The sequence below is a fragment of the Polyodon spathula genome, chromosome 29 (genome assembly GCF_017654505.1).
Source record: "Polyodon spathula isolate WHYD16114869_AA chromosome 29, ASM1765450v1, whole genome shotgun sequence".
Classification (NCBI taxonomy): domain Eukaryota; kingdom Metazoa; phylum Chordata; class Actinopteri; order Acipenseriformes; family Polyodontidae; genus Polyodon; species Polyodon spathula.
The window spans coordinates 6,213,611-6,240,428 of NC_054562.1; the positions used below are offsets into that span (position 1 = coordinate 6,213,611).

A 26,818-nucleotide genomic window follows, 5' to 3' on the forward strand; every position below is an offset into this window, starting at 1 on the left:
TTATAAACAAAGTTAATTACACTACTTTGTGCGACCAGATTAAACAAGACCTGCAGAGTTGGTCTCTCTTACGTTTTTCTTTACAAGGCAGGATAGCCACGATTAAAATGAACATATTACCCTGTTATTTTTTTTATTTTCGATGCTACCCCTATCCCTATATCCTACTTTTCTTTTAAGGAAGCCAATTCTATTATATCTAAATTTTATTTGGAATGAAAAACGTCCTCGCATTCGTTTAACCTTTACTGCAACGTCAATGGTGGATTGTCTCCTCCTGATCTTAAACTATACTATTAGGCTTTTCAAGTTAGAGCCTTAAAAACATGGACCAACATAGACTCAAAGGTCGCCTGGCGCAATTTGGAAGCAGTTATAGCTCACCCACATAGACTACAGGACTACTGGCATCCCCAAGAAAATACTTAAATTTCAAATTTGGCCCTACTGTTGCAAATTCATTAAAAACTTGGTATGATGTGGAAAAATGTATGGGAGGTCTCATTCATCTCCTGTTTGCAATAATAATCATTTACTGACAGGAGGTAAGCCTTTTATATACCCTGTCTGGTCAAATAGCGGTGTGCACAGTTATAAAGATGTTTTAACAGTAAAGGCTTGCAAACGTTCCAGGAACTCAAGGAAGACTTCTCTTTCCCAGGTTTCTCTTATTTCTTATATAACACAGGTTCTGGAATGGCCCTGTAGCTTTTGGACACCTCAAATGTGTTGATTCAGGAGCAAAGTAGAGAGAGGAAGTGACACAAGAGGAGTGTTGCATCACCTCTGGGAACAGGGAGTGGCCAAACCAGCTGTGTCTTTTTTTTAATCACACCTTTATGATAAGACATGTTTACTCTTCCCACTGTTGACTAAATGTAGTCAACACTGAACTAACAGTGCTGGAGGGAAACAATCTGCAGTGGAAACTACTGCAGGCATTGGCAAGAGAATGGTGCTAGGCATTAAATGACCCAGCCAATTGCCAACAGCTTATCAAATAATTAATTATTTGAATTAACTCATCTGTTCTGAACCATTTATTTCTATACAAACATGTTCATTGGCTTTTAAATGTTTGAAGCCTTTTAAAATTCAGAAAGCGGATATAATTAAACTTTATAGTGTTTTGGAATATGACACAGATACAGAGACAACATAGTCAAATTGAACCCAGTACCGCAACGAATTGCCATTTTGTGACCTTTTTTGAAAGGTTATAGTTATCAAAATAATTCTACTAGATAGGTGTCAAATGTGCAGTTTTCAAAGGCACACATTTTACAGTAAAAATGTATTTTCTTCATAAAACATGACATCTTGTACTGCACTAGGTTAGAGAAAGATCTCAGTATGGTTGCTTTGCTTTCCAGGAAGTCGGTTACTGCTTCATTACCAAGGTGATATCTGGGGACAAGGCCTTTTACTGGCTGAGAAGCATGTCAGTCATTCATTGCTCGTTGGTTACTGACAGCAAAGGCGGCCCTGAAGGGTTGAGGACTTGCTCACTTTCCTGGTGAAATGATAAATGATGTGCAAGCCAAACTGAGAGCAGGGTCTTCAAACAGATATGTCTTTTAACCAAGTGTAGCTTCCGACATCACATGTTTCAAATTACAAAGCAAGCATGCTAGACATGTGTTTCTTTCAAAACTCCACATTTTACACCTGTAGAGTAGGTGGATGTGCATGTTGGAGAACATTTATCTAATTATTGTTTTAGTTATAATCACGTTAATGTGTCCTAGAAACATTACACTTATGTAGCAATCTTGAATTCTCTGCAAATACAGTAATGCGGGTCGTTTTAAAATGTGCAATAGTGGCACCTTGTGGCCACACATCACACAGCACAGCACTGCATTGGGTGAAGCAAGTATGAACACATTGACTCATAGATTTTTTCTGATTTTTACTTTGAAATATGTAAGCTGAACAAGAACACCGTCAATATATTATGCTGTCAGCGAAATGTAACTGCCTCCCCCCCCCTAAACCAATAGCAAATGACGCCCCTGAATGTCATTGAAGGCCAGCTTGTGGCTCTTCTACACTTTACTTCTGCTCCTGGGCCCTTAAATCATACACCACATCATCCATTTCTAAAGGAAATACAGGAGCAGAAAATTCTTTCAAGTGTATTTTTTTATAACAGTAAGACTGGCGCTGTCACCAGAACAGTTTATGAAATGGCTCTCGCCCACGGAGACACAAAAGTGCTTTTATTTATTGAATATACAGTACTGTATTAATACTTTCAAGGATAGTGTGTAATCTTCATAGCATCAAACTTTCTCTTTTAAATACCTAATGGATCGCCTCCTAGCGGCCAATGGGTTAATAACATGGACATCAGCATATAACACGCATTTGCCCCTCAAATACGTACGCAGCTTGCATTATTATAGCTGTAACATGTAGACTGGCTTGCGAGACACGTGATTGTAAAGATTGGGGGGACTGTGATTGCATGCGGTTATGAGCACTAACTTGAAACTCCCGAGTCTAGGTGGACGTGATTCTTGTCTTCTGAAAGGCGTGTCAATAGCATTATTGTCTATCGCCACATGGGTGTCAATAGCATCTTCCATAATTTACTGGTGCTTGTCTGTTTACGTATAACCTTATATGCACTCAGAAAACCTACCTGGCAGCAGACAGTCCTGTTTGAACTTTTTTTTCAAAGATCTTTCTTAGATTTGTTACCAAATGGAATGCTCCTCTGTGCCGATTGAAGTATTAAAATAATAATAATAATAATAATAATAATAATAATAATAATAATAATAATAATAATAACCCAACACCGTTTTTGTTCGAAATGTCAATATCAACGAATGTTTTGTGCCTTAACTATATATCATGAATATTCATATTTGATTTTTAAAACCGCGCCTATAGACTAATTTCTCCGCCTACTTACAACACATCGTCTGTGGGTCGAACTGTGCTGTACCTGTAATAATGGGGACTTAATTCCAGAGCTCGGTTAAAAGGACTATTTTTTTGCGCGAACATTTTATTGACGTTTTTTTTTTTTTTTTAAATATTTAAAATTCAATTTTGCAGTCAGCCGAGAAGAGTTTGTTGACGTTGACCGTACTTCCGCTGTGGGAGCAGCCTGGAGATTGCTGTTTTGATTTGCTTTTTAGCCTCGAAACTGTAGGGCCAGCCTTTTTTTTTTTTTTTTTTAATTCAGTAGGAAAGCAAATATGTTTCGGGTTTCTGTGAATTACATTTTGCTGTGCGGTCAGGTTTTGTTGTTCGCGGCTGTCCTGTTGCTGCAGTGTTTAGGTGGAATTTATTCCCAAAATACAACGACAGCGGCTGCTTTCAGAGATGGCACCCGCGGAACTTCATCAGGACCGGGTGACCCGGAGAATGACACCGCGGCTTCCCCAAATACCACGCCGAGCGACGGGTCAGACACGTGGGAGTACAGTGACCCATATTCACCCTTGGTTCTGTGCAGCTACCTGTAAGTATTAAGTTCTTAAGTTTTTTGGTCAGTTGGAATCTGCCCAGTTGCCAGCAAAAGCCCTTATTCTCGAAACAGCAGGGATGGAGATGCGATTCCTATACGGTAGGAGATTCACTCATTCCAGGTATTATTATTAGGAGCTTGATTTAGATATGTTGTATAGGAAACAAGCTCAGATGTGTCTTGTTAAACTACTTGAAAAATCAGGATTTATCAGACCACTAGATCCTTGTTTCCCATCCCCGAATAACACCACAATTTAATCTGCAGGGTGCCCTATGTAATAAATCATACATCAAAGGCATGCTTGTGAATGTTGGTGGTTTAAGATTATTTCAGGTGTGGATCTTTAGACAAAGGTAAACACAGACCATTTTGATGTGTGATTACCTCCAAGGCCAGATGAGTTTATAGAGTGTGACGAGCCAGTGGATCATGCTGGAAATGCAACTGCTAGGAATGAACTTGGCCATGGCTGTGTAAAGGTATGGGTGAAACGATGTATACTACTGTACATAATAGTAAGTGGGCATGTATTCTGAATAACCATGCATGCATTTAAACTGTTTTATAATTTTGTAAATGTTAAACAAATGCCAACTACAACAGCGTTCATTTAGATTCTTATTTTAAGCATAAACTGCTTAAAAATGTTCACTTGATCAAAAACAAAAAATTTCATGAAAAAATCTGGTTACAAAATTCTGTCAAACTTGAATTTGTTACTGAACAAGGTGGCACAGTATTCAATTCCAGCTTGTATGTATAGAATACTGCAAAAACACAGTACACGAGCTGAGGTGTTCCAATTCCTGCATGCACCTGGGTTCCAGTGTATATGATGTGACTATAAAAAAAAAAGCAGGTAATAATAATCTATTTTATATATTGCCTTTTTATGTAAAACATCACAAGGTGCGTTTACAATTAAACACATACAAACAAATAACATTTAAATAGGCGAAAATGCCAGCACTTCCAGAGTTCTTTATTACCATGGGAAGACCTAAAAGTCCAGAGGCTGCAGATTGCAAGTTGCATGCAGGAATGTAATTGGCTAATAGGTCTGAAATGTAACTTGGAGCCAAACCATTCAAGGCCTTATAGGTCAACAATAACATTTTCAAATCAAATCCTACTCTTAACTGACAGCCAGTGCGATACAGGGATACCAGAACAGGCGTTCTGTGTCCTCCCAGGATTTAGATCTAATTATGATGCGAGCAGAGGTTCTGAACATACTGTAGCTGAGGAGAGCATTTTTTGAGACACCAACAAGCAAAGCATTGCAATAATAGAGATGGAGTGAGACAAAAGCGTACGCTGGCTTCTCTGCATTAGGTAGAGAAAGAATAGGTCGTAGTCGGGCAATGTTATGTGAGTGGAAAAATGACCCTTTGGTGACGTCATGCACATGCTACTCAAAGGTTAGACTAGGGACAGAAATAAACTCTATTTCTAACTTCAGAGCTAGACCTAATTTTCAGCTTGATGCTTCAATAAGTGAGATTGACAGAATAATTTATTTCAGAAACATAGAGAAATTCTCCAACCTGCGACCTGTCTTGAAGACTGTTAGTATAGGGAAGGCACTTGTGAAGCTGAGTCAAGAATTTAAGAGCTCCTGAAATGCAGTACGATTTATTTGCACGCCACATTGAGCCTGTTTTAACGCTCGGTAATCGGACAATGCAATTTCTTTGCCAGAACTTATGAAGGTCTGTAAAGAACACGACCTGGGACTTCTGTATCCTGATGTATTCACCCTATTGTTGCTTTTGGCCACTCTACCTGTTACAGTTGCAACTTCAGAAATGTTTCAGTGTTAATAAGCTCCACAGTGTCTGGACTTTCATTGAAATAGCGAGTACCAGTGTAATGGTATTTATTTATATAACCATATCAGCACACACACACACACACATATATATAGTTTAATATGCCCCCCCAATAGCGGTCAAATTTCTATTTCTGCGCACTGCACTGTCCTGAGGTATCGCCATGGCTATGACGTCACATAGTCAGTAACACAGGTCTGTCTGTTTTTTGCTTTGATTTATTTTTTTCCTTTTTGATTCTGTAGTTTGGAGGGCAAGCATACAGAGATGTTGAGCATTCAGAGGTAGTGTGCAGAGCACTGTATGGGATTGAGTGTGCTGGAGAGAGAGAGTTTCGACGAGGAAACAAGCCATGCATCAAGTAAGTATTTCATTGCAGAAGTGTATCGCAATCTCTTGTGTGCAATAAAAGGGTAAAATGTCATGTTACAAAACCAAATGTGCACAAGTCAGAGAATCTACGATAAGCTTATGTAATGTTCTTGAATAAAGCTAGCTGGAATTTTTACAGAATTCTAGTGCCTGATTTTGTAGGTAGCATTTTGGGTCCCCTGACTAGGAGCTTTTGCAAAAAGTGATAAAAGTTTGTGCGATAACACCCAGCTGAATGTTTGTTGTCTGGTGGCGACAAATATTCTTACAATTTTTTTTTTTTTTGTATTATAACAGTATGGATTCTTGATCAGCAGTCTTTTGATACATCTGTTTTGTAGTGAGTGGATACATTAGTATCACTGTATTTTATGCATGTACTTAAAAGGAAGCAGCACTTCCATTCCTTGGTTTTGACTTGAGTTGAGCATTAGAGGGAGACATTCAGTGTACTGTCATTCTGCATGGTGGAATATTTACCTCAGTGAAATTAGATTTGTAAACGGTTCACTTGAGCTACTCTGTGCATAAACTGAACTAGCTACATCAGCAGCCCAGTTTGACCTCAGTTTTTGCTTTGTCAAAAGTGACTTGAATCTGTTTGCTGGGAGAAATAGTCAAATAGTTGAAGAAACACTGCTTGGTATATCAGGTGTTCAAAAGAAATGTGTACGAATTACATAATGAAGAAAAACTGCATACATTAAGTTTGAAGTAAATAACACATTCTGTGGTACAGAAGATTTCTGTCCTTTCTTTCATAGGTAATTTGATGGGGTTTCATGTTAATAGATATATTACTATAAAAGGATTTGAATTGTTCTTTTGTTTTCCAGCCAAGTCAAACTTAAACCATTCTTTACAAATAAATAATTCTGTGATCATAACGAAATATTTTCAAGTTGGTTGTTAAGCATAACTCAGATGAATAAAAAATGTATGCAATTTAGTTTCCTCCTGTTCCTTTTCTCAGTTTGGCGACCACGATGTTGGTCATTGTGTGTTTTTTTTTAATATTGTGATTGTTGCCGTTTTCATTTCAGGTACACGGGACATTACTTCATAACCACCCTGCTGTACTCCTTTTTCCTGGGCTGTTTTGGAGTGGACCGGTTCTGCCTGGGTCACACTGGCACCGCTGTGGGGAAGCTGCTGACGCTCGGAGGCTTGGGCATCTGGTGGTTTGTGGATCTCATCTTGCTGATCACCGGAGGACTCATGCCCAGCGACGGCAGCAATTGCTGCACATTTTACTAAAAACTAAACTAGAATGAGGACGGAGTTGTGAACTGGATCAGCTGGTGGAGGCTTCTATTTATCAGGAACTTTACAAGCCCTAACTGTGTACAAAACAACATGCATACACTGGAGAGAATGGATCAGCAGCCCCGAACAGACAGAGGAGAAACGATGAACAATTGAAAATGATCTGAACGTTCATTATGAAAAAGCTGAATATGTTATCTGTAAATGAAACTGGGGGCCAACAGCTCTACTGTGAGAACTGGGGCGAGTCACTCTACCTGCTTGTGGCTCCACACCCAACCTAGCTGTAACACTGGGTTCAAGGAGAAACACGATAAATGGTTTGTCGCAACAAAAGCTGCCATCCCAGTTTATTAGGACGTATATCTAAAATTGTCACACACGTTGCAGACTTGACAGGCCTCTCTAACCTTTCACTAGCTGTTGTCTCTCTTGACGACCTGCATTCCCATTCGTTTTACCATTGCTGACTCTCTGATACAGTCTGATTATTTATTTATTTTTGTTAAGTTTTAAAATGTTTATTTTACATTTCAGAGGAACAAAAGGCATATCTTGACATAGGTCTACAAGTCTTGAATCCCCCCCTCCCCCCCCAACTCCTATTAAGCACCTTCCATTACCATATAGTACCAGTTTCATTTATGGAGCGTCCTTCATACATAAGCATTACAGGATGCTTCAAAGGGTCAACTCAAAAAGCTGTAGCTGCTGCCTAAGAAAAGGGTACATTTAAAAGAAAACTATTTCAGCCATGCCGACAAACTGCAGGGAAAAACATGATCTAAAGTGAGGCTGCTGAAGGCCCTGGAAACGCAACTTTTCAGTCAGGTTCCTGGGGTTACATTGGCTGCTCTTACAGTACAAGGATGTAAGGAATTGGGAGCTCAATGAAATAGGCAACTTCGTAAGTAAAGATCATGCTTTTAAATTCAGTTCACTGGAAGCCAATGGGTTATGAACAGCATATTTGAACAGGGCTCTTCTGTATGAGAATCACGGGTGGGATACTGTTCAACACGGCTCGTCTGTTCTCGGCTTTCAAGCGGCAGGTACTAGGGTAGGTCCTCCCGTCGCTGCCGCATACCTGCCCGGTGGAGGAGCACACACACGAGCCCCGGTGATGGTGCCTGCCTGGCGGGAAGATTGCATCCCTTCACCGCAGACCCCCCCAAACCGCGGACGCAGATGTCACCTTCCCCGGAGCTGCAGACAATGCAACACCCACAGTCATCCTTCACTTCCCCGTAATAGCAAGGGCTGGGGACGGGCACACAGAGACGGATCACAGCTCTCCGGGCAGGGCGCCTGTCTTTTCTTTAACAGTCGTGAGTCCACCACAGTCGCAAAAAAAATGCATGAAGCTAACCATCTTAGAACCATGTTGAATTTAAATGCTGAAAAACAAAGTTCTATAAAAATAATAATACGAACGATGAGTGTAAGTTTTAATCAGACTGTGTCGTTGCATGAACAATTTGTATTTAAGTCACTATTTCAAAAAAAAAAAAACAGCATGCCCTCATAGTTAAATGTCCAAACTTCACCTATAAAAACTGATTTTAAGACGTGATCAGTTCATCGCAAAAAGTCTAAAAACGCTTTTTAAACAGTTTTACTGAAGAAAAAAATTAATTGGTAAGTGAAGTTGCCCAGGTAGCCCTTATTCTTTAAAATAAAAGATTATTGCTGGAACAAAAAAAATAAAATAGAAACTGCACATAAATTCGGAGGCAAGCATAAATGTTGTATTTATGTACACAGATAGTTAAAATCTCATTCTGGGGAGTTTGACAGCTGATGGGGTAAGTTTGAGCCGCTCTTACAACGCTCACCCTAACGACCCCTTGAGCAGTTACCAGGAATGTCGATAATCTCGCCTGTTTTCCAAATTCAATTGCGTGTCTAAATGGGAGAAGGAGAGGGTGGGATTAGGTTATATTGTGTGTGTGTGAGTGTGAGAAAGAGATGGAGAGAGAGGCAAAATAGTGGTATTCCTATATGATAAAGTTTATCATTGGCCACAAAACTGTCCAACTTGTTTTTAAAAGAGATATACTGATTATCAAAAGGCGATAAATGCTTTTAGTTTAGTAAGCTGAGTGAATAGTAAGTTACCTTTATAGGAGATTTGGCTTTGTCCAGACTGCTAAACCCTGCTATTATAAATTCCAGCTGCTGAAGGGGACTAAGGAATTGGCACACGTGTTTGCAGGTATCTCGCCCAGCTGGCATGTAAAGTCCCAGTCAAGGGGCTTTTTATTTACCTATTTTGTAGTTAGTTTACCCAGCTCCTCAGACCACCACCAAGTCTGAACTTGGTCCCTGATCACAAAACTTATGGACTCTTTTAAGAAAACATTAAAACATTACTCCGCAAATATAAAATAAATCCTTGTTATCCCAGCTGAAGAATCGTCTTCCGTGAGGGTAGACACTAAATAATATATCAGAAAGAGAAAGACTTCCACAAGATTCTCCTAAAATATTACAATATGAAATATAATAAAAATATAGGCTCATAGGTTATAAAAAAATATAGGTTCATAGGGTATATATTGATTTGAAGCTATTGGTTTTAGACTGATTCAATTTGAAGGACCAACAATAAGGAAGACCCTGTGGGTTGGGCACTGGGCTCTCCAGCTCCAGATTCCAGATTAACCACTGTCTTACACACAGCTCTTATTCATTTATTAACCATGGGTTAAAGTACAACAACAAGGAACCTAATAACACATGTGCCACAGTTGCATTTTTTAATAAATTTTTTTGGCAGGCTACCTACAAATTTGAATAAATCGTCTAGTTGTAAATCTGTTTTGCAACATTTGATTATCAGTGTAGAACATTAACTAAACTGACTTCCATTGAATTAAAATCATGTGACAAAATGGCCTTTCAACTTGTAAAGTGTCTTGAGGGATGTTAGGGGTTTCAAAGTAGCTTAAGGCACTACTGTTTCTTGTGCTCAAAGTGAAATCCCTCCCCTTACCTGACAGCTTATACTGTATATCTTTGCTGACAGCATAGTGGGTCTCTGCTCTGCATTTGAGTGATTCCTTACTTCTGATACATATTTTTATAACCTTTAGCATAGGTGGATGCCATTCTTTTACGAATACTGTGTTTTTACTACTGCATATGTAAAAAAAAAAAAAAAAAAAAAGTATGAAACATGCAATGTTTTGAAACGTCTGACGAAATTTCAGCCAGTGCCTTCTTCAGTGTACTGAAGGCATGCGTCTAAAGTTTGTTATCTTCATTTAGTTCCTTATAGTTTTACCTGAGAATTCTGATTGAGCATTTTGAAGTTCTAAATGTTTCCCTATTATTACCTCCACTATAGACTATAGTGGCATTGAATTAGGTTGTCCAGTTAGGTTGTGATCAGAACTAACAGGCTCACTTTTCATAAGAGATACGTTACATAATTTTTAAAACTAGAAAGAAACTAAGAATATGTAACGGCTCATTTCGATTAGTTTCATTCTGTTTTTTCATGCTTCTATTTCATCAGCAACAGACAGCTATAAAGGTTTGACATAACGATCATACAATTATGAAATTTAAGTTTCACTATAATAGCATGGTATAGATTATAGGTCAGTTTGAATTACCAGGGTTTGAGGTTCAGTCTGCTGTATTTATTTCTTCCCTGTTTGATAACATGTTATGTGTTCTTACCTGTATGATTTTATTGTCTTTGCTTAGATCGCCGTTTGCCATGTTTACTAACACTGTAACAGCAAATTAAACTTTGAAGTATTTTAAGATCTGAAAATCATTCACACGCCCTCGATCTCCTTTGGGAGACAATCCCAGTGGGGGAGAGGGCAGCATATTTAAACGCACAGTGCCCGGGAGTCAGTGTTCATGCAGAGGTGGACTTAAAACACTGCCATCCACCATACTGTGGAGCAGGGCAGGGATCAATTTTATTGTAACATATCTCTTGGACTTTGGAAACTGGGGATCCTATAGTGAGTGCTCAGTTCCGTTCCAGAATTAAGCAGATACAATGCCGAGGACTTGTCAGGATGGCTGGCAAACACTGAATGTGTTAAACCAGTACAATGGCTGGCGAAAGTGTTTGAACCTTGATGAATGTCTGGTTTCTGCTCGTTCTACCTGCAGGAAGCCTAAGATTGTTTTTCTTCTTTCTCCTTCTCAGTCTCCCCTGCGTATTTTTACAAAGAACTGTCTCCAGCGAATCCAGGAAATCTACTCAGATCACATACAGCAGTATCTGTTCCTAGGAACATTGCCAGCAGATTGGAATTGCTCATGTCAGGGCATGAAAACAGTGTTGGAGGGAACCTCAGGGGGATAGCGTTTTGAAGTTTTCTTTTTCCTCCCTTGGGTGTAATACTGATATTTAAAATAATAATAATAATAATAATAATAATAATAATAATTCCCCTACCTTTACTATTTGGTTTACGTGTTCTGGTATGTTTTCGTAACAGCCTTACTCCTCAAGATATATGTCATTTTTTTCCAAGTCTTTCCCGATTCTTAACTGTCCCAAAAATCTGTTCTCCAGACCTTTATTTGCAGTAGTATATTTAACCAGCTCACATAATCATTATGCAGTTGAAATTTTAAATGATAAAACATGCTGCCGTATTTTCTAACTGCTGTGCTGCAGGTACCCGTGTCAGTTAGCGCTCATGTTAAATGCAAAATGACACTGCAGTGCAGTAGTAACCCTGAAAGCTTTGTTAAAGTCTGCAGCTAGACTTTGTCCCTAATTGACTGTGATCAAAACCCCTAGTTTCGTCATTGGGTTATCTTCTCAAGATTTCAGAACTAACTTTTTACCACATTGGGGCAAAGCCCCTTTCACAAGAAATAAGGAATTAACAAACTTCTTGCTGAATCCAATTGCTAAATGAAAACGTCAGTGCCTTTATTGATAAATTGGCTTTGCCTGTGTTAAAAGTGAAAATAAGGTTAGGAAAACTAATAAGAAAAGTTTAAATTCTTGGCAATGGGAATGTGTGACCCCTTTGTACAACAAATTCTTCAAATGGAAATGATCAAGCAACCTAAAATAATGTGCAGGTATTATAAAAATCAGTGTCGCTGGAGCCCTCTAGTGGTAAACAAACATATGCCAGCTAAACCATACTACAATAAGTAACCAGGCTAATGAAGAGTACTGTATAAATTGGTTCAAATGCTAAAAATATATGGGATTTGGGTTCCCTGTATAACTAAGTGAGTCAGTCACTTTCTCTGCTGTGTAATGCAGAATAACACAGTGAAAGCAAAGCTAAACATTAAGCACACTTTAATGTGTCTTTTTCACATTTTTTCAGTTACTATATATTACATTTTTTTCTTTTTTCTTTTTTTTTTTTAGCAAAAGAGCAGTAGGATTTCTTCTAATCGATGCACTACAAAACACTTAAAAAGCAAAAGGTTCTTAACCTACGTATTAATCAACAGGTTTCAGTAATGTGTACACGATTTGTCAACAGTCTTTGGCACAATTACATTTTAAAACCCATTTTACGGTATTACAAACAAAGAATACACTTTATCAAGTTATTTTAATTTTTTTAAAAAAGGCACATTTGGAATTGTAGGGTTCAAGGTGATTTCCTGTGATGTGTCAATTCAGCTGTTTTGAACAGAATTTTCTTTCCTGTACTGTAATAGCGGTCTGGGTTTTTTTTTTCATTTATGTCAAAAAGGTAAGAAATTGAAGACAATTTGAACAGAACTGATAGGTAACATCTTTCAAAATTCTATATGTAATTCTGTATCCATCTGGTTTATCGTGCCTGTACTAACTTTCCTTCATCAAGCTCTTCTCTAAGTGTAAAGATGCCCCCAGTCTTGCATCTCCACAAAAATATCTATTGCCAATTGTCTCACTAAGAAGCAAGAGGACAAACACTATTTCATTACAGCATTTAGTGTAGCCTGTATACTTGCATTCTCTTCAATACAATATCCTCTTTGTTTTAAACCTTAGTTTTATGTTAAACAGACCTGAGTAAGAAATGTATGAATATCACAGGGGTCAAACTTCCACATATAATATTGTACACTGTTGTCAATATATAAAAGGCTGTAATTGCAACATCAGTTATCAGTGTAAAATAGTATATCAACAAAGATAATTGCAGGCAAAGAATGTTTGACCCCTTATGTTATCAATGCACTTCATACCTGTAAAGTTATGTTTAATATGTTGCCTACATATTTTATAAAAATTGTAATTCCAATTTTCCCACCTTACAGGCACCCATCTTCCAAGAAATGGTATATTCAATGAAATACAAGAATATTAGGCTGTCCTGTGTAAGACTGACATGGAGGCTGTGACAGTGGTACTCTAATGCATGTGTGTTGAGGTCTATTCGCTGTATAGTCGAGCCATTATGTGCTGTAACTGCAAGGTCTACTCAGAGGATCTAGAACGTGGCCGACCAAACATGTAATTTGACTTCCTTTTAAAGCTTTTAAATGAATTGACTAGACACCTGTGCATTTTCTGAGTGTAAAAGACAGTGAACTGTGACTGTGGCTGACCGCTCGTGCTACTGGTTTCTAAGCACTGCTTGTTAAATTGTATTTAATTAATGCTGAGTGGGACTGTAGTCAAGGAAACCGATGCAACTCTAACATGACTGAATAACTCTACCTGGGAGTGATGCTAAACAACATTCTTAAATGAAAACCACGTCATTAATAGAGCCCTTATGTGGCATAGAGCTTTTTGTATGGTATTTGTTAATTCCAGATTTGTAGAATTAAAGGTTACGATTCAACTTCCTCTGCTGTAGGTCTGATTTCAGCTAGACAACAGTGTCAGTGCCTTTGAATCTTCCAGAAACACAGAAATCAATGAGTATCTTAAAGTAGCACAGATAAGGGTCAACATTTTCCTACACTTTAGTTAGAACAGTTTCCTAGTTCAATGGGGTTTTTTCACTGGTGCTGCTGTAAAGACTGACAGACACAGAGAGGTGCGCGGAGTGTTCAGTGTGCACAAGCAAATTCAAAACCAAAAAGGGTCAACTCTGCCATAGGCTTCCTTCGATACGCTGGTTCCCCAGTATAACTAACTATAAAGACGCCTGGGTGCTTATGTTTAAAGAGGCTGTAGCCAGCAAAATAATTCAGTAAATCTTACCTGTTGTGCATTTCGACTCTATTTAGGTTTCAAATGTGCAGTTTTGAAAGTAACAGAGGTTATAGCAGACATGGATTTTCATTTTGTTACCAGCTCCAAAGCATGAAAGTCAGCAGAGGAGGCAGCTGGTTTGTAAATAGGGAAGATTTTTAGTTGAAATGACCAACTCTAGTTTAAAGCAGGGCTCGGACCCACATTGCTTTACCCTAGTGTACTACCAGATATGTTTTAAATAAAAAGACATGCTTGCTATAACCTGTGGACCACTGCATTGAGTAGAAATGTATGCCAGATTTATGATATTGATTTGGTAGCTGCAACCTTGGAAAAAGCTGCTATGATATTGCCATTTTTTTTTTTTTATTATATTGTCTATACAATTATCCATCCTTTAAACACTTAGCACTTATCGCTTATTTTAAAAGGGCACTTTTTTGACAAACATGTTCGTGGTTGATCAAGGAGTAACTTCAAATACAACAGGAACCTGTGCATTCCTTCTTCCCTAGACATCGGTGGTCCGGATGCTATCATCGTCCAGGTTGAAAGGGAAGACCTTGTCGCTAGGGGCCTGTGGCTGGGATCGGTGCCGTCGCCGCTTGCCCTGCAAGTCCAGCTCCTTCTGTTGTGAGCCCAGGTCAAAGGGCAACGAGCTGAACTGCCCTGCCGTCTCCTTCACGACAGAAATCTCTGTTTTGACGGCCGAAGGGACTGGGGTCCAGGGCTGCCAGGATGGGGCCACGGAGGAAGACTTCACAAGGAGCGGCTTCTCCTCGCCCCCTCGTCTGAAACGGGAGCTGGAGGACGAGGCTTCGTTCTTGCTGTACAGCGAGGACCCTCGGCTGAAGCTTGCCTCCTGCAAAGACAAAACATCATTTTATATTCTACTGTCAGTTAGATTCTATGGAACAGGGCTGGGCGCGAACTGGCGAATGCCACAAGACTGTGTCTCAACCACTGTGCTAAAAAGCATGGTTCGTCTGCATTCATAGCTATAGAGCACTTAATACCAGACAAATTAGCTTAATTAGTGTACAGTATGCCAATTTTAAGAATGTACTGCTGTACCATGAACATGCTTGCGTGGCTCAGTAATGCAATGCAAAACTAACTGTGGGGAATGTAAAGCTGGACAGTCAACAAGGTTTTCTTCCTAATAAAATAGATTGTACATCACTTCACAGATATTGTATCAGCTTGTTTGAAAAGTAAATAAATAAATGTAGCTACTTTACCTTTCCAAAACGCCGAGGTGACCGTCTTGCTTCTGAGATTGCCTTGATCCAGCTGTGCATGTCTTCAGGACTGTCTGCCTGCAAAGCACAACATACAAATGACTGCAAAAAAGACTTACAGCTAACTTCCATCCAGCTAACATTTCTAAGCCATATCTTGCACATTCGATCACATGGCAAGTCACATGGTCACGGCTTCTTGCATAGTAATCCTTACATGATTTAGTAATTACAGATAAAGACAAACCCTTAGACAATGTTCATAGTGGAGGTATGGTAAAGCTCAGAGTGGTATCATATTAAAAAAACATGGCAAACCATGGTAAACTGTGCAGACTACAACCACAGGAAAACAGGAAAATTACCACGCAAACTGACTGTGGCAAACCTTGATAAGGGAAATCTATCTATCTATTTATTTATTTATTTACATCAAGCACTTAATCTGATAAAGAAAACAAAGTACATATATATTTGTTGTTTGTTTGTCAAATTCCACTGGATCTGATTACTAAGATATTTTCAGCGGCACAGCTTAATTACAGATGTAAAGAAAACGTGATTCTAGTCTGGTAACGCACAACTAGCGACATAAAGTACTGACATCAAACTCGTGGAAAAACTTTAAAGTCCATTTAAAGCATGATTGCAGTTGGGAGAAACTCTAACAGGTGAATCAATTAAGGTAATGAACAGGCTGGTTTAGTTGAACTGTTTGGGAAACAAGGTTTGTTCTTATATTTTACTAACCCATAATTACATTGGGGAATATACAGTCCTATGAAGATTGGTTTTAATAGAGGACAGGCAGGGCAGAATTAACGGCAAATGAGTGGAGGGGTGGCGGGACAAACCTTAAACTTTTAAACAGTTCTGGAAAACATTCTGCCTTCTAATAAATATTTTTACAGAAAGCTACAGAAAGGCAGTAGGTCTGTGGTAAACACAGATGGGTGGCTCTGCACAGTCAGTGCCTTTTATTTTTATTCTGTTTTCTTAATCTTTCCACGTCGTCAAACATGCATTTGATTTAAAGGAACAAACGATCTGCGCACACAGCCCCAGGAGGGTTAGCCAGGATGTTGTTTTACTCAGAGAAAAAAATGAATAAAAAAACAGCCGTTGGTCTCGGTGTTATGAATTCACAAGAGCGATAAGGCATTTAGCCGTGTAAAACGAAATCTGTTTTGCAGTAAACACAGATGGATGGACACATGAAACAAATAAACATCACGGTTGTTTTCAATTCTTTTCCTACCACAGGTGCCTCGTAGAGGAGCCAGCCTTTTTATATTTAGAATATAGATATTATTACTGTATTTAAACTTGCTGTTCAGATTCACTATTTGCTGCTCCAGTCTCTGCGTTAATTCTACGACTCTTCTAAAGGAAAGCGGCTGTGAGGCTTTGAAGAGAAGGGGATTCGTAGTGTTGATTAACAAATCCACAGTTTGTGCTACAAAATCACAGAAAACTGTTGAAACGACAGTCAGAACAATTCAAAAGAAAAGCGAACACCATTGTATTATGCAACAGTTAGTTAAAATGTTAGCTTGTGATTACAATTTAGCATTATTTGACATATTTGCTATTTTTTTTTTTTTTCTTATACAAATTCATTTCCACATAAACACCCCCCTTCTAATTGAAATTCAGATATTCACATATCTCCTGGACAGGTTCAGGAAAAACAGCAATTTCATCATCACTTGGTAAATCTCCATCAATTATACAGACGTTAGATATAAACTCAGCTTTTGCATTTCTTTCACTTAGCCATTGTTGAAACAAGCTCACACCCCTTGAGTACTTCTCAAGCTGATCACTGGCAATAATATTTAGGTCTTCATCGGTTTTAGATTTGGCAGAATGATCAATAACTTTACTCTCTGTTCCTGGTTCACATTCCTTTGTTCTTGGCATTCAACTTTTCGAATGCCACTTTCACATTCTACATCTAAAACACAGTCCTCGCTGCTACCTTCACCAGACACTTTATAAATGGGATTTCAAACTCAAACTCCTCATGACAACATTCCCTCAATGCGAGAGACAAAAGTTTTAACTGTTTGGACTAAGCATAACAAAGGCGCAGGTGTGCTTGAAGAGATAAACAACTCGAAGAAAATAATCCACAGTTTCTCATGGTCACCAGCACTCGAAACAGTGAATTCTTTGTACTGATTCAACACTTGTGTTTATACTTTACTTAAAGCACCCATCTGGCCTCAACAGAACCAGGTCTAAGTACATCTGTTACACCAGAGTGTAACCATTAACCTGTTCCCCCTGCAACACTTGTACATTTAAGAAATCCATCAATACGAAACGCCACATATTTCTTACATCCACTAGGAGCAGGGCTAATGGTTATGTTCTTATGTATGATCAGACTAGGGCAGTGGTTCTCAGCCCTGGTCCTGGAGAACCGCTGTCCTGCTGTAACCCTTTCCAAACATGCTCTCAACTGAACCCTTAACTGAACTAATAATTTGCCTAATTTGACTTTTTTAATTGATTAGCTTACAAAATGTTGGAGAATTCAAGTTCTTTATATAATGTAATATTTAACTTGAAATCTCCAACTCTTTAAAAGAAGTAGAAAGCTCTGATTGGTTCCATTAAGGGTTCAATTAAGCAATTAAGAGCTCGGTTGGAACAAAAACCAGCAGGGCAGTGAGTCCCGAGGACCAGGGTTGAGAACCACTGGACTAGGGAATGCATTCATAAAGAATTAGCATGACTGTAAAGATATGGATGGACGAATCTCTTACCTGAATATAAAATACCCTAGAACTTGTTGTTATTTCAAACAGATTGTCTCTCATCAGAAGATCTCTAAGAAGGGGGAAAAGGGTTAAAATTAGAAACTAGAGGGCAGTCCCTAGAATGTGGAACTAGATTTTATCACATAAAATAAAATAGAGCATGTGGGGTAGGAAGGTCACATGGTTTGAACGGAATCAGATTTCACCCAGATAATGTACAAAACAGTAGTGTACTTTATTTGTAAAAGGTATCACACATTTGTATTAAGTTTGATTGATTATAATTATACAGCGATAAATGCATTGCTGCTATGCAATGTATAGAGCAATATTACTGGATTCTCCTTATACTGTATTCTAGTAGTGTATTTTGCACTTGCTGTAAATTATACTGTATTTAAATATTGTTTTGCACTGTAAACTTGTAGTGCCCTGTAACATTTGTAAGCCACCAAATAATAATAATAATAATAATAATAATAATAATAATAATAATAATAATAATAATAATAATAATAAATGTAGCCAGCATTAGCTGAAAGCTATTTCTCAACCTGTTGCTATATTTTCCCTGTAAAATATGAACAGTTTTTCTTCCTCTCATAAATCAAAGTAACTTTAATCCGATCTGTAAAGATGTCCCGCTGCTAGCTAGTTTTAAACTGTTTTACGGACGTTTTATTCTCACCCGGACTTGACAAGACATTCATGGACCTTCACCACATCCTTCAAAGGGATCACACGGAGGGGATCCTTGTCCTGAAACAAAAGTTATCAAGACTGATGAGGCGCTTGGAATTTTCCATTCATGAATACTGTGTGCCACGTAATGTGCACGCGTATGGTCTCGCTCACTGTTTCTAGAAAGATAGACCCGTTTGGAAATAGTTTTTGTAAACTCGTTCATGTTTCTGTGAACCTGAACTGGTGCAATTTTAAAACCAGACATTTTGGAACCCATTTATTTCTTAGTACTGTATTTCTACAATAAACAAATGTGTGGGGAAAAAAATGTGGAGACCAAGCATGTTTTTCCATGTCTTTTGTTTTGAATCCCTCTGCTGGGGCTGGCGTTACAGGCCATGCAAGGCTGTTCTACAGTGACTACACGAAACTGACCGATGCTTGTAGAATCCTTTTCTTTTGGTATAAAGACTCCATCTGCTCTGCTCCATGCTCTTGGTACAACCTGTTTTTCCCATGCCACTTTCATCAATTTCCTTAGATTCGTAGAACTCCAGAAATACTCCTGTACACTCTGTATGGAACTCCACTAGGCCCTGGAGATGATGATGCCCTTGCTTTTTTTCACAGCTTGCTCTACTTCTTTCCACTTAGGTGCACAGTCCTCCATTTGGTATTCGTATGTTTCCTCCAAATCTCTCTCCAGCTCAAACTTAGATGATTTTAGTGTGCCATTTTTCTCACTGGTGAATATCTTCTTTACAAATTTGAATGGATCTTCATAAAAGTTAGTTCTCGCACGCTCTTTCTTTTCGTAGTGTTTCCATAGGCGCTCAGCTCTGTGCAATGTTGCAAGCTTATTTTTATGACCCTTTCTAACAGATGGGAGTCCCTCCTTCTGACTTTGTTCTGCTTTTCTCCATTGCTTCCTCAACTGTCTCCTTTCTCTAACTAAGCGTTCAATCTCCTGCTGCCGTCTAGACTTTCCAGGAACAGTTTGTAGTTTTTCCTTCTTTTTTTCAATTCCAAACCTCTTGCTTCCATATGCGAGATGATCCCCAAATTTATCCAGCTTCTTTTCAACTGTTCCATTTAACCTTTCCAAAGTGAAACAGAGATCCGTGTTTACTGTGCCCCACGCGGTTTTCTCACAAGCTCTTGGCCATTTAACTCCAGGCTTGTGCCCATTGAGGTTCTTTTCTCTCTTATGCTGGTTTGTCTGACCGGGTTTGCAAGGATCATTGGGTTCATCGCTAGTTGTATCCACGCAAGTCCTCCTCACGTCTATGACAGGGGTGCTGATATCCTGCGAACTGTGGTTTGCTTCCTGTCGCTGGATTTCATTCGACTGACTTGACTGACTTCGTAGGAAGTACTGATCAGTGCGAATATATATATATATATATATATATATATATATATATATATATAGTGTGTGTGTGTGTGTGTGTAATCAATCACTGAGAACATTGTACATGTGTTTTATGAGAATACTGCTCTTATGACTACTATCTACACCATGGGTTCTTGTATAGTTAGTAGGGCACCTGCTTGTGTATGTGCTTCCATGCTGGTAGTGTTTTGTGGCAAAGTCACTACACTTATTTATTTATTTATTTTGCACCATTGTTTGCAACTCACCATTTCACATTTGAAGTAGCTGACTGAATTCTCATCCAGCGTGAAGAATCGCCGTTTCCAGCTCTTTCTCTGTCAAATACATTTGGGAACAGTTAATACTTCAAATCACCTGTTTAACAGGCAACTGCAATATGTGTGTTCTGTATGATTAGTTATCAATGCATCATTATTTGCCATGCTTACTAACTATTCCAAAATTCTTCTGACACCGTAGATTGTTCCTCTCCTGCTTCTGTTAATTTTGTTATTGTGCTCCTTTGCGTCATTCTGAGCAACTCGCAACTTCCTAGACATCCACAGGTGGGTTTGTAATTGTGTTAGCCTGTGTCTTTACACATAAGCTTGTCATTAACCTTGCAATGCCCATTCCTGTACCGCATATCATATAATGCTAAGCCACCCCTGTATATCATTATCTTTTTAATCCAGCCAAATTATGTGTTGCCAGACGGGGAACAAAAATAAATACATATCATTTTGTATAAGAAACAAAATCTAGTTACATAAATAAAGTAGCATCAAAACTTAAGAACCAAGGTGTGTATAAATACTGAAGCATCGAATACAATTCCTCAGTCGGCAGTGCTCTGCTCTCAGTTGAATGGCCTGTGTGATTTTCACTGTTGTCCTCTGCACTCACCACATTGCCCTGTTTGACACAATAGCCGCTCTTCAGCACTCCAAGCCCGCTCCTCACAGATGGCACGTGGCTCTGTGAGCGGACAAGGCTGCCGTGAAACCCAAACTCCCCTCCCTCTGACTCGTCTTCCTTCTGCAGGAGAGAACACAGCGTGCTGATCACGACACCGTGCTTGGGTTCCTTAAACTGTTCTGGACTGTTGTTGGTTTCCAAAACAACAGTTTGGAGTCGTTCTATGGATACAAACCTGTTTAATCCACTTAAACCAATCTTTTAAATGACTTGCTTAAAGCTTTGTAAAGAGGGTTCACATACTGCAGTTGACTGCAAAAACTGAGCTGAACAACTCTGTGCATTAAACTGACCTACTGTTTAAAATATTTCTGGACAGTTTCCTTATAATGCCATGATAATAATTCTGTAGCTATATATTTGTACAGGGTGCTGTTGCTATATCTGATATCCACCCCATGAGCAGGTTTTTTTACACTGTGAACTGGAGTTGGGCTGAAAATTAGATTGAAGCATCCTGCACTATATATTGTATTGAACAGGAACAATTAAACATAACTAACCTAAATGTAAAACCATTTCGTATCTAATACTATGCGATTTCAGATAACTGCATCAAATTCATATCGAGGTAAACCATGTGGAAAAGGTAGTAGAAAATGTATAGCTGCAGAGGCATGCATGCAAGTCTACAGAAAGGCAATAAGGAGGAATCTTGTTTGCCTGCATGTAAAACCTGTACAGTGATGAAGTCTGCTTTCTGCTTTTACTATTGCAGATTTTCAGAATTGCAGAATTGCAGATTTTCATAGTAATGCGTGGGTCACTCCAGCTCAAGTGGGTCAGACTGTGGGGAGGCGTGGCCTCTGTTTGTGGCTGATGATACAGAAACCACCAAAGGTTCCAAGGCAGGTCTTGAGCACCAGAAGAGCTGTGGAACTCATGCACGACATGTTGAGAGCATGTCTGCAAAATGTTTTTCATGACCTCAGACCTAATTGTTCTCCATCTGGGGGAAGGCCTAGACATTTTTAAAGCTTGTTGCTTTCCTGCCAAATTGATGTAATGGGCCCACTTGAGCTAGAATATCCCGTGCACTGTCGGTTTCAGATTTTAAAAAACAAAAAATGGACTGTTAGTGACCACCAAGAAACTGAATTGCACTCCCTAATTTGCAAGCCAAAAAGTTTGAGACAAAAGTACAGGGTGATTAGAAAATAAGTTTACCACATCAACACACCATATCATTCATGTGGTAAACTTACTTTCTACTTATCACCCTGTACATTTAAGTACAGGAACAATGACATTTGCTGGGCAATACAAACACACCGAGAAACGCAGGATAAAAAAATGTAAGGTGCAACCCCAACCGTTCAGTTGTTAATGTAAACACCATAAAAGCGTACTATCGATCGTCAGGAAGTGCCAAAAGAGAAACTGAGACAGAGCAGTAACAAGTGTATAGGTTTGAAGTGCTGTGAAGCACAGAGGCAGAGCGCTGTCATAATCTCATTCGTGTAGCAGCTGCACCAGAGCCCTGTCCTGTTCTTCCATCGACGTTCCCTTCTCACACACTCGACCCTCTTGAGTGTGTGTGTGTGTGTGTGTGTGTGGGTCTTTCTCTCTTTGAGATATCCCTTCCAAATATGGTACCAAGAGCATCATAGACCACAAACTCATAGTTGCTTGCTTTGTATACCTTGATTGAACATGAGTTTGCATTGATTTTTCTGTGTTGGTCTGGCCATTGGAAAAAACAATACAGCAGTTGTGCTCAATTAGATTTTTAAATTGGCTTTGAAAATACATGACATGGGGTTTTATCAACAAGTATCCCTATTATAAATTACATAACATAAATCAACCAACCAATCACAGTGAAGTATGTGCCACAATTCCACTACATCTTGTCCTGTCTATAGATGTGATCCCATGCAACCCACATGCCAATCTGAACACGGTGTAAGATGTTTAATCTTTGAATGCTACTGTCCTCCAGCTGAACTTGTGTTTAATAAATAGTTTCACCCTGACACCGCACCTGCAGGCCTACATGCATTCAGACACTGTGGCAGTTAATTTTGGACTGAACCATTTCACGACCGGGGGAGGGATAAAAGTTTTCCAAAAATAATTCCTGAGTACAATCTTCATTTGTGTGACTTGCACGTTGTGTGTAGGGCGTCCCTTGCTGTACGAGAGATGTCGTTCTGCACAGTTTGAGCAGCTCTGCGGTCTGCTAGCAACAACGTGTTACCTTATAGTAATAGTACTTAAGAAATAATTTGCTGAATTAGCTTTTGTTCTGCAATGTATTCATGTTTGCGTCATTGCAGTAATCACAACAGTGACTGATCAATAAATCTGAGAAACTGAATAAGATGAGACACTTTCTGAGTGCTGCACCACGACACTCCTTGTAAGCTTGTGTATACAGTCAAAAGTCACCTTTCACCTCACCACATTGAAATGCCCCTCGCAGAATGAGGACGAGCTCCTGATCTGATCACTTCAGTTACAGTCACACTCTAGTTAGGATCAATCAGACCTATCGGTCATGCAACTGCTTTCTAATCCCACTGTAATATCAGTTTGGGGCTAAAAATAAACCATTACATTAGCAGGTTCACAATGTGCTGTACCGTATTGAAAAGCACAGCATCTAGCATCGAGACCACTGCACTGTGTGCATACAGCTTTTCATTGTTTTTAAATTACTGTTACACAGGTACAGTATGTATTTTGTTAAGCAACGCTATTCTGATCAATGCAGTACCTCATGCTATATCTGACATCTGAACCCTTATTTTGACAGGTTATGGATGATAAGCCCTGTATGATGATTTTAGGGTATATCTGTACATTGAAATCTATTGGTTTTTCTGTTCAGTCACTAAATAGAGTCAAATAAAAGGTTTACATCCTGAATCCCACTGAGCAAACTAGTCCCTAACAGGACTGGGCATACTAGCTGTTTATTCAATGTGTCTCTGCCATGTAGTTATACTCAGAGGTGAACTAGCTGGTTAGAGAAAGGGATTGCTTAGTTCTACCCAAAAGCACAATCTCAACGGTAAAGATAAAATAGACCACGCAAGGAAGTAGCAGTAAAATCAGTAGTAAAACACACATGCAGAAGCAGCTAGCTTTAACCACAGCCACAAATATTAGAGGTTAACAGGTTAAAAATTATCCTAATAGCAGCAACTCAATGACGTTATTCACTATGATATTAATAACTACAGCAGAGATCCTTCAAACAACTGTCTCTTCCTGCAGAGTCCTGCTCAACTCTTAACACTATGTTGTGGTTTGCAGTTTAATAAGAGTTGCAAACTCAGAATGCAAACTGTATACCCCACTCAGCCCCCTGCTTGCTCACTAAATATATTGGTACCCATGAACTGATAATCACCCCACCTTCCAATACATGTAAAAGATGATGAAAATGACTCCCCCCCCCCCCTGATTTATCACACCTTTTCTTAATACAGAAAGGCATTTTCCCTTGCAAACACCACATGGGAAAACTTAAAAACAGTACCTTAAAGCTCACTCCGTACACTAACTTCATAGTTCAGGCCGTGGGAGTGTTCATATTGTCAAGCCAACGAACGGCAAACAAATGCATTCATTCATCAGTGCCAATGCATTTCTGTTTAATCAGGAGCTCCATACCTGACTGATGGGGGTGTGTACCACCACCCCTCCGATGATGGCTGTCTTGTAGGGTACCTGCTGTTTTCTGCTCTGGGGCTCCACTGAGGCTCTGCAGGTTTCTGTTTTAGGAGTAATACTGCACTCTTTTGGTACCTAGGAAGAAAACGTGTCATCAGATATGCGTTACTTCAATCATGTTTGCCTCAATTGAACCTAAACCAGCTGTAAGAAGCTTTAAATTACTTTTTTTTTTATGCTGCCCTTACCTTATGTCTCCAAGCACTGTACATGTTTTTTTTTTTATTGCAATTATTCGCATACTGTAAGTCTGTGTTGAGGAGCTGCTCTTCAATTTAAATATAGAAATGCAACACAAGTCCAAAGGAATAGTCCAAATGACATGAAGACTGCTGAGTAAAACGATCTTAACCAGGAATTTTTTTTTGCAAAATACCACTCAGTAAAATGTGGATGTTTCAAATCCGTAAGTTTGAGATTAGCACAGTGAACTGCATTGTATTTAAACACACACACACACACACACACGCACACACACACACACACACACACAGGCACGCATTAAACTTTGCTTTGAACTATGTCAGTCTGTGAGTCACACAGGCAGGTTGGTGCTGCAGTAGGAGGTTATGAAGGTTACATTTTTTCCCCACATGGTGTTTTTTAGATTTTTCAACACATTTTACCCCACAAGCTTACATGCTGACAAGGAGCTGAAATATTTACCATGTAATATATTTATATACACTGTATGTTTGTGAATAGGGTTGATCGATCAAAGGCCTTGGGAGTTTTGTGCTGTTTTATTTTAGTTTTCTGGTTACCCCTGGGAGTGGTTAGGCCAGGCCTATCACTTTTCTCTGTTCATCAGAGCCACGCAGCAGACAGCCACTTCAGGAAGCACAAGCGAGCGCAGTGAGCATCACTTCCTGTCTTCAGATATAGGGCTGGGTGCAGCTGTCGGAGACAATCAGTCAACTGACTGCACAAACCACAGATCCCTGGCCTTTGATAAATCAAAGCCGACACCATTAAATATTAACAAGGGGGTGTGAAGAACGTAACATTGCCCAGAGAATACCAACAGAACCTGTAGTAGCTCTACCAGAACAATCAGCAGCCAACAGCATGGATGGCACCACAATGGATTTGGAACCAATATAGTGTTCCCATTGTCGAGTACCAATATGATATGCAATAGGAACTAAAGGGCTCATTTGAGCCATGGCTGGATTTTCTTAAGAGCATTTTACAGCACTGGAGAATGATCCGGGATGCATCAACCAGCGATTATTATATGTAATCCTGGAATAGAAACAGGTGCTGTAAAGTGCTTTAATAATATAGAGCGGTGGCTTATCCCAGCGGGGTACAGGTTAACTTTGGATATCACTTTCTCGTTCAGTCATCACATCCTGGTCAGTTAAAAGCATGTGTTGTGGAAATGACACCTGAGAACAGATTTAGGACAGAGTGCAATCACACTTTCTTTTAACTGCAACTTATTTAGCAGAAAAAAAACAAGTAAATTAAATCAATTAACATGTTTCTCAGTTGTGATTTGAGTATAAATGTCAGGGTAAAACACTGAACATTGGAGGCCCTAATTATAGATTTGAAACATATTCGGATTAGATAATAGACAATACTTTACAAAAATGTCATTGACTGTGGCGGAAACAACCTTGAATCTTTTAACTTATACATATAAATGCAGTATTTTAAAATTGAGAACTTTTGACGGAACGAATATATAGAAAGGTAGAACACACTTAACGAAATTCCAACAGTCTCGTCTCATTTCTTTACAATAATCGCATTTCACCCTCCGATGACTTGGAAGTGGCATTTTAATAATAAAAATGGAAATTCTACCAAAATATGAAAAAAAATTAATTAAACAAAACAGCAAAAAGCTTGTATTACCAGCGGTACTGTATTACCAGCGGTCACTTGTTGTTTGTGAGTAGATAGCATGCAGGGTAAAAATGATATCATGCTTTATGTTATCTTGTTTATGTAACTACAACCAAACAGACCAGAGCATGCT

At 39.0% G+C, this 26,818-nt stretch overlaps 2 protein-coding genes across 5 annotated transcripts in view; one reads left to right on the forward strand and one right to left on the reverse strand.

The window, feature by feature from the left end:
- Positions 1 to 2,923: 2,923 nt before the first annotated feature.
- Positions 2,924 to 14,347, forward strand: LOC121302326 (TM2 domain-containing protein 2-like). Its single transcript, XM_041232211.1, has 4 exons — positions 2,924 to 3,478; positions 3,879 to 3,966; positions 5,565 to 5,680; positions 6,735 to 14,347. Exons 1-4 carry the CDS (start codon positions 3,213 to 3,215, stop codon positions 6,946 to 6,948), a joined length of 684 nt encoding a protein of 227 aa, XP_041088145.1. The 5' UTR covers positions 2,924 to 3,212; the 3' UTR covers positions 6,949 to 14,347.
- A 101-nt stretch (positions 14,348 to 14,448) lies between these two features.
- LOC121302324 (pleckstrin homology domain-containing family A member 2-like) overlaps positions 14,449 to 26,818 on the reverse strand; it is a 30,410-nt gene continuing 18,040 nt past the window's right edge. For all 4 annotated transcript variants that reach the window (XM_041232210.1, XM_041232207.1, XM_041232209.1 and 1 more), the window contains 7 exons: positions 24,769 to 24,903; positions 21,076 to 21,207; positions 20,436 to 20,504; positions 18,799 to 18,869; positions 18,117 to 18,180; positions 15,343 to 15,420; positions 14,449 to 14,963 (listed from right to left, as the gene is read on the reverse strand). In XM_041232210.1, coding sequence (XP_041088144.1) covers positions 14,613 to 14,963; positions 15,343 to 15,420; positions 18,117 to 18,180; positions 18,799 to 18,869; positions 20,436 to 20,504; positions 21,076 to 21,207; positions 24,769 to 24,903 — 900 coding nt within the window. In that variant the 3' untranslated portion in view covers positions 14,449 to 14,612. The remainder of the gene's footprint in view (positions 14,964 to 15,342; positions 15,421 to 18,116; positions 18,181 to 18,798; positions 18,870 to 20,435; positions 20,505 to 21,075; positions 21,208 to 24,768; positions 24,904 to 26,818) is intronic.

Bases quoted from the DNA above. Each gene is read 5' to 3' on its own strand.
- LOC121302326 (XM_041232211.1), top strand. From the start codon at position 3,213: ATGTTTCGGGTTTCTGTGAATTACATTTTGCTGTGCGGTCAGGTTTTG. The intron at 3,479-3,878 runs GTAAGTATTAAG...ATTACCTCCAAG, and splicing joins TTGGTTCTGTGCAGCTACCT to GCCAGATGAGTTTATAGAGT. The intron at 3,967-5,564 runs GTATGGGTGAAA...TTGATTCTGTAG, and splicing joins TTGGCCATGGCTGTGTAAAG to TTTGGAGGGCAAGCATACAG.